The following is a 17,636-nucleotide window of genomic DNA, read 5'->3' as shown; positions in this document are numbered from 1 at the left end:
CGAGGGAAGCTGCGGGCAATTTTTTTTTGTCAGATAGTGTTTTATGTACACGCCAATGGCTACTAATGGGGAATGAGAGACAGGAGAATTCGGCTTTTAGTTAACACGCACGTTGCGTGTTTTGTATTGTTCAACAACGCACAGGAGAAATCTCCCACCGGCACCACCTTGCAGTTCAAAGCGTAAGACATGATACGTACTACGACGAGGGACGAACGGGTGCCCCTTTAAGAAGCTTCGCCCCTAAAATGTCACATGTGCTCCTTTGGTGCGCAACTGTTGCTGTCTTTGCTTTGAGCAGCAACTTAACTAAAGGGAAAAAAGGGAGTCCGGTTTTCTGGCTATCTTCACAACAGAGGGAGAGAATGGGCTTCGTCCGTTCGCTTGTCTTTCATGTCACGAACGTCTATGACGCATACGGTTGCATGAACAAGCTAGCTAGCGCTGAAAGCGTGAACTGGCACTCGCAAAACTGAGGAGCGGTGCACTGCAGGGGATAATAAAGTAGTTAGGTGCAGCGTGCTGGAGGCTTCGTTGCCAGTGTTTCGCATTTGAGGCTTGCTCTATTGTTCTATTTCTGGTTTATGTAAAGCTGCCCCATATGTCAAACAGAGTACGCAGAGTGTGGCCAAACTTGGCTAAACTCTTTCAGATGATGCGCAGCAGTACGCTATTGAAGCAGATAGTGAGAGTTCATGCGTCCGCATTTCTGGCTGAGCAATTCTGATATTTGATGCTTACCTTAATTGTGGCTTGAGCGAATCCGCGCTCCTACCAAGATTGGTCGTCAAGGGGAACGTGATAGTATTTTTGGCAAATCCAAAAGCACAAGCCCCCGGTTATTTCTATTATACGCGGGTATACAAACGCATAATGCATTCAGAGAGAGTGACCCGCAAGAGAGTAACCAGGGTAAATTGAGGTTGCGTTGGACGTTCCGGGACGCGATCGTGCGTAGCGGCGTTCCTCAGTTCAGCGTCACCTACGCCTTTACGTATTCGGTCAAGCATGCTTTACTAGCGCAACCTAACCAGGTCAAAGAGCGAGCAGCGTCTCCGAAGATACCGTTCATGAACGTTCACTGTTCTGATGCGCATGCATCACATTTTTTCATTGCCGTATATATTTTTGCTGATAACCATCACCTAGCTGTTTGCAGAACTTTTTCTTTCGTAATGTGGAATCAAGTGGTGTGTGTCTTTTTTTAAAATTTATTTGCAATGAAGTGGTGCTTATTGCCTGGCCTTGGACAGTGGCCAATTGAGCTTCTTGCGCTGAATTGACACGTCTGTTCCCGCTGATCGATTGAAGCAGGCACAGTGTTGGCTTAACTTGGACGTATACTGTGTAATTCAAGAAATTAGGAAACAATCAGAAAAATGTGATATTTGCTTTCTGTCATCACAACTCACTTTTCTTTAGCACTAGGCATATTAAGACCATTAAACGCATCTTTTGGGGCAGCCATCGAGATGTTAAATTTATTAGCTTTTTGAATATGGGAGTTGGACCTTTATTTGAGATAGAGAAGTTTTGCTTGCGCAGAACAAATTGCAGCCTAAAGATATACACCAGAACACAGCGAGTTCCGAGCGTGCTGACATGTTCAAAAGCACGTCGCGCCATCTGTTTCAAGCGTGGCGAAGCAACACCCATGCACTGCCACGCGAGCAGACGCTGCGCAAACCAAACGCGAAACTGCACAACCCGAGTTCGGCTGCAAGAATGTTTGCGTTTCGCCTGCAAGAATGTTTCGCTCTCCTGGAATTTTCTGCTGAACTTGTGTGAAACGTCGAGGAGACCTTCCTCGGCAGCCCGAAATGTTTACAGCACGTGCATGGCAGACTTCGTAAGCAACTTCATCAAGTGCTTACTATTGCGATTGAAAAAAAAAACACGATTAGCGGAAAGCGTTGCTTTCGACTCAGTTGCACTGCAGCGTGCCTTGGCTGTGGCAAGGAAGAATTTGTGTTGTAAGTCGGCGTCAACCGTTTAGTTTTTTTTTGTCACGCCGCGCACGCCTTGTTGCTTGTGGTTATTTTATCGGCTGTGTGTGTACTGGTTCAGCGGGTTGTCTTGGCTCATGGTCACCATTTATTCTTCGATATAAAATTTCTATGCGTATTTATTTAGCGAATTAGCATGTTTTTAAGATGAATAACTCAAGGAATAAACTTTGCGAGTGAGCGCTTGTCCTGTAGAAGTTTTTTTTAGTTTATGTGCTGGTCATTTTGGCACGGGACTAAATATTTCTGTATATATTCACTTTTTTATCACTCTACATTTTCCTTCTAAAATTTTCGCGGCCATTTATTTCTGAATTGTCGACATTGACATCACGTAAAATCGCAATGACATCACTTTTTCCTGACGCGATGTAGCGCCACCATGGATCGAATGGTATTCGTATCTCAGACTGCCATTTGAATCTAGTGACATGAACATCTCCGGTCTTATTAGTCTGCTCGCACTCCTTATTCTTCCATATTTCCGTATGCTCCGTAGAACTTCCTTAAGGAAGTTTCCGTAACCTCCATAAAGCGTTCCATATTTTCACACCTTTTCATATTTTCCTTAAGTAATATTTCGTATATACCACATGCCTTCTGTATCTTTCCATATCTTCCTATGAAATTTTCCGTATGTTCCATATAATTTCCGCATCCTTCCATATTTTCCTTAAAAAAATTTGCGTATACGCCATACAACTTCCGTATGTTTCCATAAAAATCCGTACACTTTCCGTACAGCTCATAAGGAAATCGTATGGAGTCCAAGTGTTTTCAGTAAGATTTCAAACGGAATTTTTCAGTAGGGTAGTGCTAGAATCTCGCTCCAACTTGCACTCATCCACTGTGTTGATCATTTTCCACTCATTCCGGGCACTCAGAACACACGCGTTGCAAAACTGCCAACCAGAACAAGATTTTAAAATGCTACGGTGACGCCGACAGAAAGCACAGATTCGCCTAGGGAGTGAAGGCATGCCGCAGTTCGACTGACTTGAAAGCTATGCTTTTCAGGCCATTCACGTCGCTTTGCATTGCTATAGTACGCCGTTACAGAAGTATAACTGCGCGGTGCTTGCATCCACGCGTGAGTCGTAATATATCCAATTACTGGCATGCAGCCTGCGAAAGAGTACGATAATAATTCGGTGCTGCATACTATACAGTCATACTGCACGCAAAATGCTGTGAAGCGGAACAGCTGGCGTTGCGCTTGGGTAAACGCATTATTTATATTTACTCGTACACCTTTACTGGACTCATAGTTTTTCCTGCCGATTGACATCATATCCACCAGTGGCGGAGCTCGGCGTTTTTCGTTGCGGATGGAAGTTTGTGCAATCGCAAAACACCGCACCAGCACGATTCCCGCGATGCGCTGTGAACTTCAAAGGCAGTGCTTATCAATCTATTCCTCTTGCGCTGGTTGTTGTCGCATCAGATGACAGCGCAGTGGTATCCAGATGAATTGTTATAAGCGGGGGCAGCGTGAACAGGCGCTTTTCCGCATTTTAAACTCCCAGGGCCACTGCAATCCATGCTAGCGAGGTGCGCCTTGGCAGTTGCAAACAAATTATGGCGTCTATGCGAGTGAGGGTATACCGCCAAAGGCGCCTGGTTGCGAGATTGGCGTGCTCTCGTCTATGTCGACAAATCTTTCTGTTGTATTTATGGTGCCCATTAAAATTCAACAAAATTCAATGGCACAAACGAAATTGATTTCCATGCTAATTGGCATACCCGAAAACATGGATACGACTAGAATGACTTCATTGTTGACGAAAACGATTACAAATGTGCATTTATTCCTCGTTTGTTAACATATGTGCGTCACGCATCCTATAATTGCTAGCGCAGTGCGCACACTCACGCAAAAAAGTCGATGGATGTTTGATATAACGAAGATAACTCTTTTTGAGCTTTGCAGCAGAATATGTCACTTGCGTTCTAACACGTTTTGGTTAGAGTTTTCCCAATGAACTCGGCCGACTTTAATTGCTTCGTAAATATTTCTTCAGGCTGCTTTTTTTCGAAATCTGAAAGCAGCAAAGGGTTTTTCGAGTGAATTAATTCAATTCTCCAACTTGATATAATCGCTTGACTCCACTATTTTATAAAATAACTTTACCTCGTAGCTACAGTTCGAAATGATATTTTCAGCAATATTAGGATGCCTGGAGCCGCCGATGTAGTAATTGTGTAGGAATAGAACAAATATCACATTTGCCTGATTATTGAGGACTGTTGTATCTCTCTTGACACATTTTATATATACTTAATATTATGAATTTTCAAGTCCTATTTTGCCGCATGTACCTTCTGAGAAAGATTTTTTCATTGCAGCCATGCTCTTTACTCTTTGCACAGCAGTTATTACTGACGCAAAAGAACGTCTTTAATGGGGCCCTTCGTACACCATAACTGCATTTCCCGTAATAGACAAACGAGAAATCGGCTATGCAGTAAGCGCCGTGCACTTTGTAGACTCGTCAGTGGAAAGCCATAAGCTGAATTCTTATCGACCGTTTTCTTCGCCTCATACCGGCTTGCTTTGTGGGTGCCCCTGCGGTCCCCGTCTTCTACGAGAGCTTCTTTTTTTCTTCGTCTATCTATCACATAGGAAGTAATGAACGAAATCGCAGCGAACAGGTTGTTAGCGTGTCGTTATGAGATAAGGAAGAAAAAAAGTGTAAACGAAGGAAGCGATGAAGGGAATCTGATTTCGTACCGCAGCTCTAGGGGGAAGTCGACAGGGGGAAGAGAGGACACCCTAGGAAACGCTCGGAGGTTAAGCCTTCGATATGAACCCCGTCGTCTTTTATAACAAGTGCCGGGGATTAATCGATGCCTGCGGTGCTCACATCTACACCACCCCAGGAGGGTGCACTTCTCTCCCGCTGCTCGGTGAAGGGCGATATGGGCTTTTAAGCGTCAGGGGTCCGGGCTCTCACGAAAGGTTATGTATGTCAGCACGACACGAAAATGCTGCTTCAGGTTTGATATTTCAGATAATTGCAGATGTAAAATGCAGTGAGAATGATACATTATACAGGAAGTCGAGCTAGTTGGTACTACATTGTAAAATAGCGCGAAAAGCACGTGGACACAGGAAGAAGACACTTGCTTTGTCTTCTTCCTGTGTGCTCGTGTTTTTTTTGCGCTGTTTTACTATGATAAATTGCGTTGAAGCAAAAAAAAGGAGGGGGGGAAGCATCGAACGTGCTAAGCATGCCGCTGTTTTCTGACCAAGTCATGAGGTTATCAGATAGGCAGGAACTGCTCAATTTTTGCACGTAGCTTTGGTGTAAAAAACAAGGTGTCTATATTCCCTGAGTGACGTTAACAATTTGCACAAGGAAGAAACGAAAGCTTACGTCAGGGTTTAAAATGAAACAGCTATTTCATCTAACAGGTAGAAGTGTCCTTACACAGCTGTTTCTTTTCTAATATTAGACAATGTTTATTCAATAGGTTAAGAAGACATCGAGATAAACTAACATTTGTTTCAAGATATGTACTTTGTTCATAACAGTGTCGTAGCCCCCCGTAATATGAATATTCCGGGATGTGTGGCGGAAAACAACTCGTGTGCGTATAACAGATAATCTTTCCGCATTGATGTGACAGGCAGATAGGTAATGTGGCCTAAATAAAAAATGCACAAAAAGTTGACACACAACTGCTCATGCCGGCACACTAGCATTTGCAACCAGTTCTGCAGGGATTTGCAAAGTTCGTTTAGATGAAAAAAAGGAGTAATTTCGTGCCGGGGCGCTGTTTAAGAATGGCTAAATAATATTTATACGTGCAGCTCCGAACGATTCGTGGTTTTTTTGAGAGAGTGGAAAGATGTGTTTGTCCACCGCTGTCCGTATTGTATTCTCTGCGCTGGGAATCTAAATGGGCATGCAGGGCTTAAAACCTTGTTTAACAAGGAGAGATGTATGTATTTGAAACGAAGTCTGCACACCTCTTTTTTTTTTAATGCTAAGCAGCTAGAATACGCTCACTCATTCAGCATCACTGAGAAAAGTAGGTGTTACAAGAAAAAATAGATCTTCCTCTTCAAAGACGTCGCGAGTGTAGTTTTCAACATATCGAGTATTAAATTATGTCTCTATATACGCATCTACACATGTCTCTTTTACCGGGTCGTGCTGCTCCTGCCAACACACAAGAAAAGATAACCGAAAAAGAAAGAAACAGTAAAACCGACCGCCGTTATCACCAAAAACCATCCTAGTTTTTTGCTTAATGACGCTCTTGGTGAGTCAACGCTTCTACTTGCGACGTCCGTCCTTTTGAGCAGAGAAGGTTTAGCACATGCAGATCCTCTGCTGCTTCAATCTTTCCGAGGGTGTACTTGCAATCAACAAAAAGAACAGCGAAGTGCAGCGGTAATGTGCGGAGTCTGTCCTCTGCTGATAGCGAATGAATCATGCTATTCAAAAAGAACTAGCGCGCTCAAAGAATACGACATGCATCGTCTGCAGGGATCATAATATTAAAAAAAAACATAGAAGGTGCTGCTCTTGATGAAGCTTGCTCTTTAAGTACGTGCGTTAGAAAACAAAAGTGTTACTAATATATATATATATATATATATATATATATATATATATATATATATATATATATATATATATATATATATGTATGTATGAATGAAAATGAAAAAGGGGCGACAAAAATCTGATGTAGGATTATTGGGGTGGTGTTTTTTTAGCAGCTGACTTACTAATCGCCGGTGCACTGAACTCTCATTTCCAGTTTTGTATTGCTGTATCTATCCAGCGTGTAGAGATACAGAACTACATGTCTTAATAAAATTTATTATTTGAGGCTCTATCTGCTGAAAGCATTGTGTAATCTATGAGGCAAGCGGTGCGGAAGGTTCCACGGATTTTTACAATATGTTGATATTTAACCTGCCTTGGTACCGCCGAGTAAACAGCCACCTGAGACATAGCATCCATCGAAGTGTGACTGAAGCTTTCGGGACATGGCTCGGGACCTTGGATCAGCAGCCGAACACTGTAACCACTGTACCGCTGGAGGAGACAGAAATGGCTTACAGTTCGCTTCAAAAATTACTACGTAGACTAATGAGACGACCTTTCTAACGTGACAGGCTATGCAGAGGGTATACTGCATTAAAATTTTGTAGTTTTTTGTACTGGCTAAAACGTTAGGGCAGAGAAGCGTCGCGCGTTCTGGCCTGACCTGCTCTTCGTCTTTCTTGATGATGATGATGATTTGTGGGGTTTAACGTCCCAAAACCACTATATGATTATGAGAGACGCCGTAGTGGAGGGCTCCGGAAATTTCGACCACCTGGGGTTCTTTAACGTGCACCCAAATCTGAGCACACGGGCCTACAACATTTCCGCCTCCATCGGAAATGCAGCCGCCACAGCCGGGATTTGATCCCGCGACCTGCGGGCCAGCAGCCGAGTACCTTAGCCACTAGACCACCGTGGCGGTGCCTTCGTCTTTCTTGCAAGTCTTTCTTTCAAGACGTAGAAAGTAGCGCTGGGTTAAAATACCTTGTCCGCCAGCTACCACAGTGATCGCAAATGCTCTAAAGAAAACAGCTTGCCTTTCAAAAAATTATTTCAGTTTATAAGTATGATTTATCCTTAAATTCAAAGCATTTTTAACTTAAGTATACCTATGGTCTGATTATATATGTATTCGAAATAACCTTTAATATTGACCAGAACTGGTAATTCCATACTAGATATTGAGAAAGGGTTCTTTTTAATATTCTGAAAACCGAAAATGAGTATTGTGACGGAAGTGCTTACAAAAGCTAAGAGAGTGTCACTTTCTGCTCGTGCCGCTTATAACACTAATGAACAGCTAATGTTATTTTTCAGGGAGTAGCGTTATATTCTCTACGACATGCATTTGCATCGACGCCATACAACCACCTAAAGGATATCCACTCGTCACTTGATCAGACTTTACGCAGCAATTCCGCTTTGACAGAATAGAGAGCTTATTACAGAGGCAGTTGCAGCATCACATTGATTTATTTGGTCTATGCCAGGTGGTTGGTCAAACACTTTCACAGTGGTGGGTTACGCTGGGAACTCTTCATGTGCACGTCTTCTTGTATTCTCTCGCAGAGCCAACTACTACATCAATGGGCAGCAGGTGCGTGGCTACCACGTGGTCAATGTCACCCTGCACTGCGCATGCTCAGTGTTGGTGGCTGTCGTCGCACGCCGTGTGATGAGAATAGCTGCGCTCCATGCGTGTCTGGCCGCTATGCTGTTCGCTGCTCATCCAGTGCACACCGAGGCCGTGAGTACTCTTTTGTTTCTCAAGACTAGAACGCCTGCTCTGATTGGTTTTATATATCGATTACTCCAACTGCTTATTTCTATACTTCAACCAATGGTGTTGTGTTCTGGACAAGTTTTTTTTTTCTTTGTCTTATCTTCTACGTGTCTCGTTGTGGTGTGCAGCAGAAGCAAGAGTGCAGTTTCGCCAAGACCTTCTAAGACTGTTGCGGCCCCTCGATTTTTCATTTCTTTTCTTGTTTTGTTTTCTATTTCTGCATTGTATAAGTTCCAGCAATATGGCGCACTGAGCACTATATGATCATTTTCGTCGTGTAGTGTGCTATATAGAACGTGCTTGTTTATTCATATCTGTCACCCTGGCGCAGGTATCGAGTATAGTGGGCCGCGCCGAGGTGCTGTGCTGCCTCTTCTTTTTGCTGTCTCTCCTCTGCTACCACCGGTAAGAATACGTATGAGTGGTCATTGGTCGTGCACTTACACGAATAATATTAATGCACGTGATTACTCTGCTACTCTGACGTCAGAAAATGCCACGATATTATTGTGTTGCACTCAAGCACAGAGATGTCTCCAAAACCTGTCTGTTTTTCTGGTATCGATAGTGGTTTGATTTTAGAAAGTAAGAGCTCCATTTATATATCTAAGATTTTGCTCGGGCACAATTCATTTTATTTAGTTACACATAATTATTTTTCGCACCAAATGCATTTCCACTGATTGCACGCTTAAGTTTCCCACGCGGTAAGATTTGTGAAGTCTATTGATAATCTTGCACACAGAAGCTTTAAAACATTCGTGCTCATTTCATTGTCACATTACAATATCTATATATAAAATCTCCACAGTTGAACGCAAAGGTGATACAGAACACTTCAAAACTTCTTGTACAGCTAGCATAAGCCAAAATAAAATACATAAAAATCGAAAAAAAATATAGTCGATCTTGAAAGTAGGTTCGTTGATTGTGTCTAGGGGAACAACCGTATTTCTCCCAAATTACGCAACAGAGTAATTCGGAAAATGTTTCTTGGAATGAAATACTGTGATCAACCTTGTAATCATCGTGAAGTTTTGTGGTCTTAGTTATTCGACTTTATATCCTCGATTGCAGAGATATGAGACATATTTTCTAACCGTGGTCGTCACTTAAAAGACTTGCCTTGCAATGGCCATAAGTGAAACGCTGTGTTGTAACTTTATCATAATTAAAACACATAGTTGAGATGCGATTCCCCAGAGTTCTTCAAATAGTGCTTTTAAATATGAGTTTCTAGCCTTTCTTCTGCTCCAGCGAAGAATCTGAACTCTTTCACTTCCAAGTTCTCGGCATAGATTTTCAAAATCACTTTCAAATCGCCTTTTAATAGCCTCATGGAAGACATGAGTTGCTAAATACCTATCGGGCGTATTGCCGCAATAAAAATGACATTTCTTTGTATGAGGCCCTTTTACTGACCGCGAAAGGTTGACTTACCTTTGGCAAACATTGCGGGCGTCTATCTTGCAGCTGTACTAAGAAGAAAGGAGAGATGACGGATATATTTACTTACTCGGCCATGGAGAAAAATCACCGCGCATTTATTTTTCGAGATATTTTGTCGCGATCTTTTACTTTCCGGTCGTGCCTCAGTGACAGACTGATGTGCGGCTTTTTAGTAATAAATTTACAAAAGTAAAATTCTGTGTTGTCAATTTTACAATCGGCTTTCGTCACAAACTTCTTCATGTAGACAACCGGTCTTTCAATAAAACGTTTTTTTTCTATGCGATTGTGGGACATTTTTTGACATTAGGTATTATTCTTTAAGCCCAAAAATGAGAGTCCGAGGAGTGGCATAGATTGATTAACAGCATAAATGTTTCGTCATTACGGATCCCCGCAGTTGTCGCACTGTCTGATCTTGCTACGTCATAAAATACACATATGAATCATTTTTTAGAATATACGAAGATAAGGATAAATTCGGAATAAACTATTCTCGCTTTGGAAAAAAAACAATCAATTACTTCTGTAAAAGATGCAGCTACTTCATCGATGCGCGTATGACTCCGAAAGAATTTTTTTTCATATCCTGCCGAACAAGCTTTCATACTCATTGCTTTACATAATTTTTGGTTGATAGTCATTCCGCTTCACTTGCCCCGATGAGTTTTGTTGAAGCATAGCAATGCGGCGCAGCAGACTTCCTTCGCAGTATAAAGAGAAAACAAAGCACGCGGTCATGTTGTCCAACCACTAGGTTCAATTTTATGTGTGTGCCACAGACGCCTGATGAGAACGTGGTACTTTATTGCAGCCAAATGTCGTCAATTCACGTGCCATTGTGAGTAGGAAGCTTAAGTTTTCTAACTGAACCAAACTGTGTTGAAATAGACGCAATGTGGTTTATTTGAAAACTCACGTCACAGACACAATTACTGTCAGCGGCGGCTTGACTATTTTAGTGTTTGGCAATAATAAAAATTATCATAGCCTAACGTTCCAGAACCACGATATAATAATGAGGGACTGATGGCCAGACTTAGCACGAGAAAATTAGGACAAAGAGAAAAACACGCGAGACAGCGCCTGTGCCGTGTGTTCTTCCCTGCGTCTTGTTTTCCTCGCGCTACGTGTCACCATGAATTTACACACTCGACCAGTACACCACGTTACTACAAGATATGAGGAAGGCCGTACAGGGCTCTAGAATTACCGAACACCTGGAGTGATCTAACATCCACCTATATCTTAGCGCAGCGCATCAAACGTTTTTCACCACCATCGAAAATGAACCGCCATGGCAGGAATTGGAAACCACTAGAGCACCGTGGTGAGATAAGATGCAGATATGCGGTTTGCCACTAATTTCCCCGTGGGACGTATATGTGCGTGTGGGAGACTTTAACTTATTTCGTTTTTTTAATATTTTCCTATATTCTTTCTTTTTTCCACAGTATGTTATTTGCATACTTTATATTATTCTACTAATTCTACCATGTAGATCCTAATGCCAAAGATCCGTGCGGAAAGTTGACGACAGAGTTTCTTACCCTGCGTAATGAGATGAATAACACCTATATCTCATAAAAGAGAAGAAATATTAAGCTGTGACCTTGTATCAGAAAACAATCTCGTGATTTACCTGAAGCAATGACCATGGTTACAGGCCTTGTATTTGCGAACTAAGTAAGATTGGAGAGTAAGTATGTTTAATAGCGTTTAGTTGGAGAACTATGAACTATGAACTGCGATAATTAAATAAAGTCTCTTGGCGTTACTGCATTTATTTGTGTTTCTTTCCTGCTTTCAGTCAACAAAGAAGTACGAAAAAGAAGAATAATGATAGTGCTCCAATTAAGTCTTACGTAAAAACGCTTTGAAATGTTCACCTTCAGCTGTTGCCTGATTTATGCGTTTTCGATAGCAGTGTGCTTCTCACCAGGCATTGCATCAAATGTGCGCCGAATGTTCGGGGCACAATTGCCCTGCTGCAGTGTTGCCGATTCGCACGTAATTTTCTTCCGAAAAAGGTCACCCCCGCTCATATACAAGCTGCCTACGCATGCCTTGTCTCAGCAGTCTTGTTAGGCATACCTGACTCTAGGAACGGACGCTGCAGTTTCGCGCTTAAACACGGACCTTTAATGTCAAGTACAAATGACCAATATGAAGGTTCGGTGGGTAAAGCACGGGGATTGTTAGCAACTTTACATAGCGTAATAATTGGATCCTGATCGCCGCCTTAATTTAGGAGAGGTGCTTTCAATTTTGAATGAAAAGACTGCCCAATCAGTCAATTGTGAGTTATGAGTGTTTCGCAAGAACGTTGTTAGTTGGTTATTCGCTTTTTTTTTCGTGAAGGCGTAGTGATAAAGACACGGGAATGCGTAGGATAAGTATTAACGCGCTCTTCTGTGCCACTGAGGAGATTTTTGCTACATACTTCTGCACCGAAAATGTGATAGCGCTCAGAATATCCCAAAATAGAAATAATGTGAAGGGTCTCGGGTTCTCATGAAACAAAGATGGCCATGAGCATGATCGGCACATTAGTGCAGATTGAGAGGCTGTGTGATATTAAGAGTAACTCAGTGCACTCAACATTGGCTGTCAACATATTTCAAATAAACATCTATTATTGCGTAATTTATCATTACTGAGTTTAGAGAACTTACGTCTAAATGGGCTCTAGAAGTTCAACAAAATGTTCTTCACTGGCACACTACCAGGCCACGTAAAAATTGTAAATACAGCTACCATAATTCTGCCTTCCAACCTTACCAAGGTATTTCAACAGACTACATAAACGAGTGATCTTTTACAATTATTTTTGGATATAGTGCCTCTGTTGGTTTTGCAATCTGATGTAAATATGAGAGGTTTAGTTTTCGGTTATTTTTATGAACCTTGCTATGTGACTTTAGGTTTAATATTACTGAAACCGTTTCGGTGCGGCATGTTGGGTCAGTCAAACTACAGATACTGCATCTTACCCAGCCATCCTTTCCACAAATAGTGCGCTCCTGCTTTGTCACAAATGTACGAATATGGCGAGAGAATTACAGATTGCATATCTCATAAGCGAAGTAATTTTGTTGTCGCATGAGCATCTCGTTACAATTTGCACGCAGACTGCGTACTCTAAAAAAGAACGTTCTGAAATACTCGCGCTCCTATTTTCAACAGGTACGAGAGTCCAGAGTTTAAGACAATCCTCAGATACGCGTTCTAATTCGCTTTTTTCTCGGAACAGCTGCCAACGTTCTCGAGATGTACAAGGAGGCCATGAAAGGTTAAAGTGGCTCGCAGCTTGCGGCCTGCTCTCCGTGTGTGCGCTCCTCTCGAAAGAGCAAGGCATCACAGTACTGCCGCTGTGCATGGCTCTCAGAGTGTGCACATTAGTGTGTGATTATATGCACGCGGAACAAGAGACTCGGTGCCATAAAGCTCAGTGCCGGAAGTGGTAAGCTCTATATCTTTTTACCGTCACTTGAAATAAAGGGTCCCCAAAAACAGTTTTTTAACATTCCTTTTTTTATGAGACCACTACTGAAGCATCATTGGCACCAGAGTTCAAAAAAAAAAAAAACACTCAATATTAACGGAACTACGAGTATCGAAAAAGTACCTTCCTCCTCCGCTCCGCCTTTCACTCTCAACTGCCCTCAACTCTTTCTTCGAGCGCTCGTGCCTAAGCTCCGCCTTGACGGCGCCTACGTCACGATGTGGCATGAGACCGCATACGCGCAAATTTTGCAGCCGATTGGATACCGGCAGTCTGTGCTGCACGTTCCACAGCCAATCAGACCAGCTGGAAATGATGACGTCACTGAGGCAGAGCGTGTCGCTTGGTGTATGGGTGGTTGAAAACCCGTTTGGCGGAGTCGCAGCGATCTGGAGCGATTCGCAGCTTTAAAGCGTTGTAATAAATTACACAGTTTACGCAAAGAGCTGAAATTGATCTCTAAGTTAGCCTTGGAACTTGGTGTACCGGCCCAATTTGTTTGCGAAAAATTGTAAAAACTGTTTCAGGGTCCCTTTAAATATCTTTTATTGCGTCCTTTCAGCATGTGGAGATGTACCAGATGGGGATAACCTGTTTGCACATTTTGAACGCACAAACATGTGTGCCTGATTATTGTTTCCAAACCTTCTCGACAATCACCACGCATGGTTCACAGCTACTTCACAAACTCGTGCATTCAATAAAGCTTTGTGAGCTCGCTTCTACATTTCGAGAAAACAAACAAACAAATGTTCAGGAATAAAAGAGTTTAGCATCAACCTTCATATAAATGCATTGGCATGCCACAGTGAACTTGCTGTTCGGCATTAAATCAAACAGTGCATCAGACAGCGTTCTGAACGTCAGAACAAGATGGAACAAGGTGAGGAGGTCGATCCCAGCTGGTCCTGACAGATGTGCCGTTTGATTCTGATTTATCAGAAAGTTTAAAGAAGGCTTTTAGCACCGCTTTCGAGCCGTGGTAGCCATATTCTCGGGCAGGAAGTGTTAACCCTTGTGTTGTTGCAGCCCTTTTACTGGGCCACAACAACATGTGGGTTACGTCTGGACTTCTGGTTGACAAACATTAGCCTAATGTTTCATGCTGACCGGATGGGCTTCCGTCATACCCTCGGCTTCAATGCCAGCCATGGTTCTCTCTCGAAAGTAGATCTTGTGATCTCAAACATTGTTGCTCAATTTCAATATACGAGCGTCATTGAGCATGTCTTTGAAAAAGTGCAAGAGATCTGCGCACGAAATTTTCAATGACAGCTTTAAACACATGAAAAAGTTAGCGTCTCTAACTTTCAGGCCAGTCTGCAGGTACTGTATACGAGACATTGCCCACCGATGCATCACGGATTGTGAGCTTGTGAAGCTCACGGCACTGGTAAGTGATCACTTGCTTCACACTTGCCTGCGTTAAAGGGAGCGCTGTATAAGACTTCTAAACATAGTTATCTGGACATCTGTATTCATGTAGTAATGCTCAAACTTGCTAAAAAATTGAAGTGTTTACTCAAGGCGCATTGTGCTTTCTTCTCTTACACTTGAAAACTCGAAATGTTTTATGTATATTTGCCACTGACATATCCAACGAAGTGCTGTGGTTTATATGGCAAGAGAGGCATATATACCCGTATACCTCGGCGTATGTCTAGTTCGTGCGAGGACTGGTGTGCTTGGAGCCGTAATATGGGTCATAAGCAAAATGACTATCACTGTACCACGCACTCTACAGTGCATATTTGAAGAAGAGAAAAAGCATGACGAGCATGAAGAGGCAATGTTGCTTTACAAGTTCATATTGCGGTCCCCAAGGTTGTAATTTATTAAAAGGCCTTGCCGAATCTTCAAGCAGGAAAGCACTTAGGTGCAGTTCAATTGCTGAATCGACAGGAAGCTCACCAAGAGGTACGTCTATTGGCGGCAACTCAGTCCTATGGAAATTTGGCCCTATCTAACTTTCATATTGTTTCGAAATGAAAAAATTTTAGCAGATCCCACGCACAGTTGCAATCGATGATATGTGAAGCACGAATGAAATACAGTTATATGTCACTTTAAAATCAGCACAACGTTAAAAGGTGAAGGGAAATATGACGTAGATGACTTCCGTGTCTTGATTATTAAGTTTCGATGTGTTGTTTACTTTTGTCATCTATTCACATCACGTGATACTAAATTTAGTGTATGTGGAGCTAGAGAAACGGACGCGAGCACGCTATAATCGTGGTTTGTTGTCTTGTTCTTAGACGACACTCGTTTCAGGGTTATCATGCTTGCACCAGTCGTATATTTTCGTCATACGTGGACGTCACGTAAAACCAAATTTGCTACATGTGGAGCTAGCAAAATGGCCACGAACGCATCGCATCGTGAAGGGCCCAATATACTCCAATGTAGCGTTGACGCACGCGCATGCGCACGCTGGGCACAGCGACGCTTCGTTAGCAAAACGCGAGCAGTCTATAGTCTGACTCCAGGCGCGACAGGCGTGACCAGCGTCTGTCGGCGCGGCCCAACGGCAACCAGTGCGAAATGCGACATGCTGCATTTCGCGCCAAAGCTTACCTAGACTGCACTACGTCTACCTCTTTCTGTGACAGAGGGACGCCGGACGCACTGAAATGAGCATGCGTCAAAGCAACGCAGCGCGGCGGCGCCTGCTAGTGTATGGCAGGACCAGCGCCTGGCGTCGCAACGCTGGCGTGACGCGACGAAATGAACGCCGGCGAGCACGCGCACGGCGTCACGTCAAAATCTAGTGGCGTAGTCATGTTCTCACATGACGTGTAGTAATGTTCTCACATGACACGCATCTCAAGGTTATCATATTTGCACCAGTCACATATTTTCGTCATCGATTGGCGTTGCGTAATACCGAGTTTGGTACATGTGAAGCTAGCGAAACGGCCGCGAGTGCATCATGAGCATGCTATGTAGTCATGTTGTTACATCACACGCATCTCATGTTTATCGTGCTTGCACCAGTCACATGCATTTGTCATTTATACACATACCGTAACACGAAATTTGGTATATGTGACGCTAGCGAATTAGCCGTGAGCGTAACGTGAGCGTGGAACGTAGCCATGATGTTACATGACACGCATGCCATGAGTTTCATGCTAGGGTCTGTCGCTTGTGTTTGCCATGCAAACATGTCATGCCATAACAGTTTTGCAACAAGTCATGGGAACGAAATCACTGCAAGAGTAAGGACCACGTAATGTAAGTCATGATTTTCATGTTGTGACAAGTCAAGTATGCTCGTCATGCAGCCATGTTATGCCATACCCAGTTTGGTATCGATACCATTATCAGAACAGCCAGGAGAACCAAAATTTGTGGCGGATAGTTAGTTAGATAGATAAATAGATAGATAGATAGATAGATAGATAGATAGATAGATAGATAGATAGATAGATAGATAGATAGATAGATACGCTCAAAGTCACCGAAGTTCACTAAGAAATGCTTCACATTTAAAATCACTGATAGTGTCGTGCTGTATAGGCAGAAAACTTATTACATTACACGTCTTATTCCATTGGTAATGTTGGTATTATGAAAGTAAAAAATTATTTGAAGCAACCATTGGGGCTATGGTTAGTATTTAACAGGAGATCTTTTCGGCGTGTTGAGAACTTGTAAACTCTCCCACATCCACATACATAATGACAAAACCGACAATTTGTTCTAGCACATCTAGACTTGTCATTCTCACAGCTCTCTGCCAAGTAAGGGTATAGTATGTGGACGTTTACGAGCTGGAACCGCGCCATGAATATGAGACACGTTGAGCTCTTAAAGTTTTTATCATGTGGGGTTCGTTTCCTTGTAACTGACATCACACAGTTACCTACACAGGCGCCTGGCATTTCGCCTGCATTGAAATGTGACCACTTCGGCCGACACGGACCTTTCGTTTCAGGAGCGAAAAACTGTTGCCACTGTACTACACAGGTCGACGCTTAACTGGTCGCCTATTTTCTCAACAAATGCCACTCAGCGGTGAAGTACATAATAAATAGGGCCCGTCACAGTGTGCGTGCGGATTTTTTATCGCGTAGGCGGGCTACAGGCTTTTATAAAGCAAAGAACGGCGATTGATAAACAGCGCAGTTTGGTGCCAATAAGTCTGCCTTGGACCAGAACAATAGCGTTGCCACGCTGCGCAGGAGTGATAGAACAAACCCTAACAGTCTTTATACTGTTTTCGTCAGGCTTCTCTCAATGAGTACGCCTCCGCGCTTACTTATATCGGGTAATTCCATGCCAACTATCCCAACCGTGCCCTCACCAATAATAACTTTATGTCA

The 17,636-nt window shown here is 42.8% G+C and overlaps 1 protein-coding gene across 2 annotated transcripts in view; it reads left to right on the top strand.

Moving 5' to 3' along the window:
* Positions 1 to 17,636, top strand: part of LOC142785021 (protein O-mannosyl-transferase TMTC1-like) — a 97,983-nt gene that overhangs the window by 49,257 nt on the left and 31,090 nt on the right. The window contains exons 2-5 of one of the 2 annotated variants that reach the window (XM_075883433.1): positions 8,141 to 8,318; positions 8,686 to 8,759; positions 13,057 to 13,266; positions 14,623 to 14,701. In XM_075883433.1, the coding sequence (XP_075739548.1) occupies positions 8,141 to 8,318; positions 8,686 to 8,759; positions 13,057 to 13,266; positions 14,623 to 14,701 (541 nt within the window). The remainder of the gene's footprint in view (positions 1 to 8,140; positions 8,319 to 8,685; positions 8,760 to 13,056; positions 13,267 to 14,622; positions 14,702 to 17,636) is intronic. The other variant, XM_075883434.1, reaches the window with a different exon arrangement.

This window comes from Rhipicephalus microplus, unplaced genomic scaffold (genome assembly GCF_043290135.1).
Source record: "Rhipicephalus microplus isolate Deutch F79 unplaced genomic scaffold, USDA_Rmic scaffold_17, whole genome shotgun sequence".
Lineage (NCBI taxonomy): Eukaryota > Metazoa > Arthropoda > Arachnida > Ixodida > Ixodidae > Rhipicephalus > Rhipicephalus microplus.
Note: the sequence above shows the minus strand (reverse complement) of the source record. Positions and strands in the feature narration are given on the sequence as shown.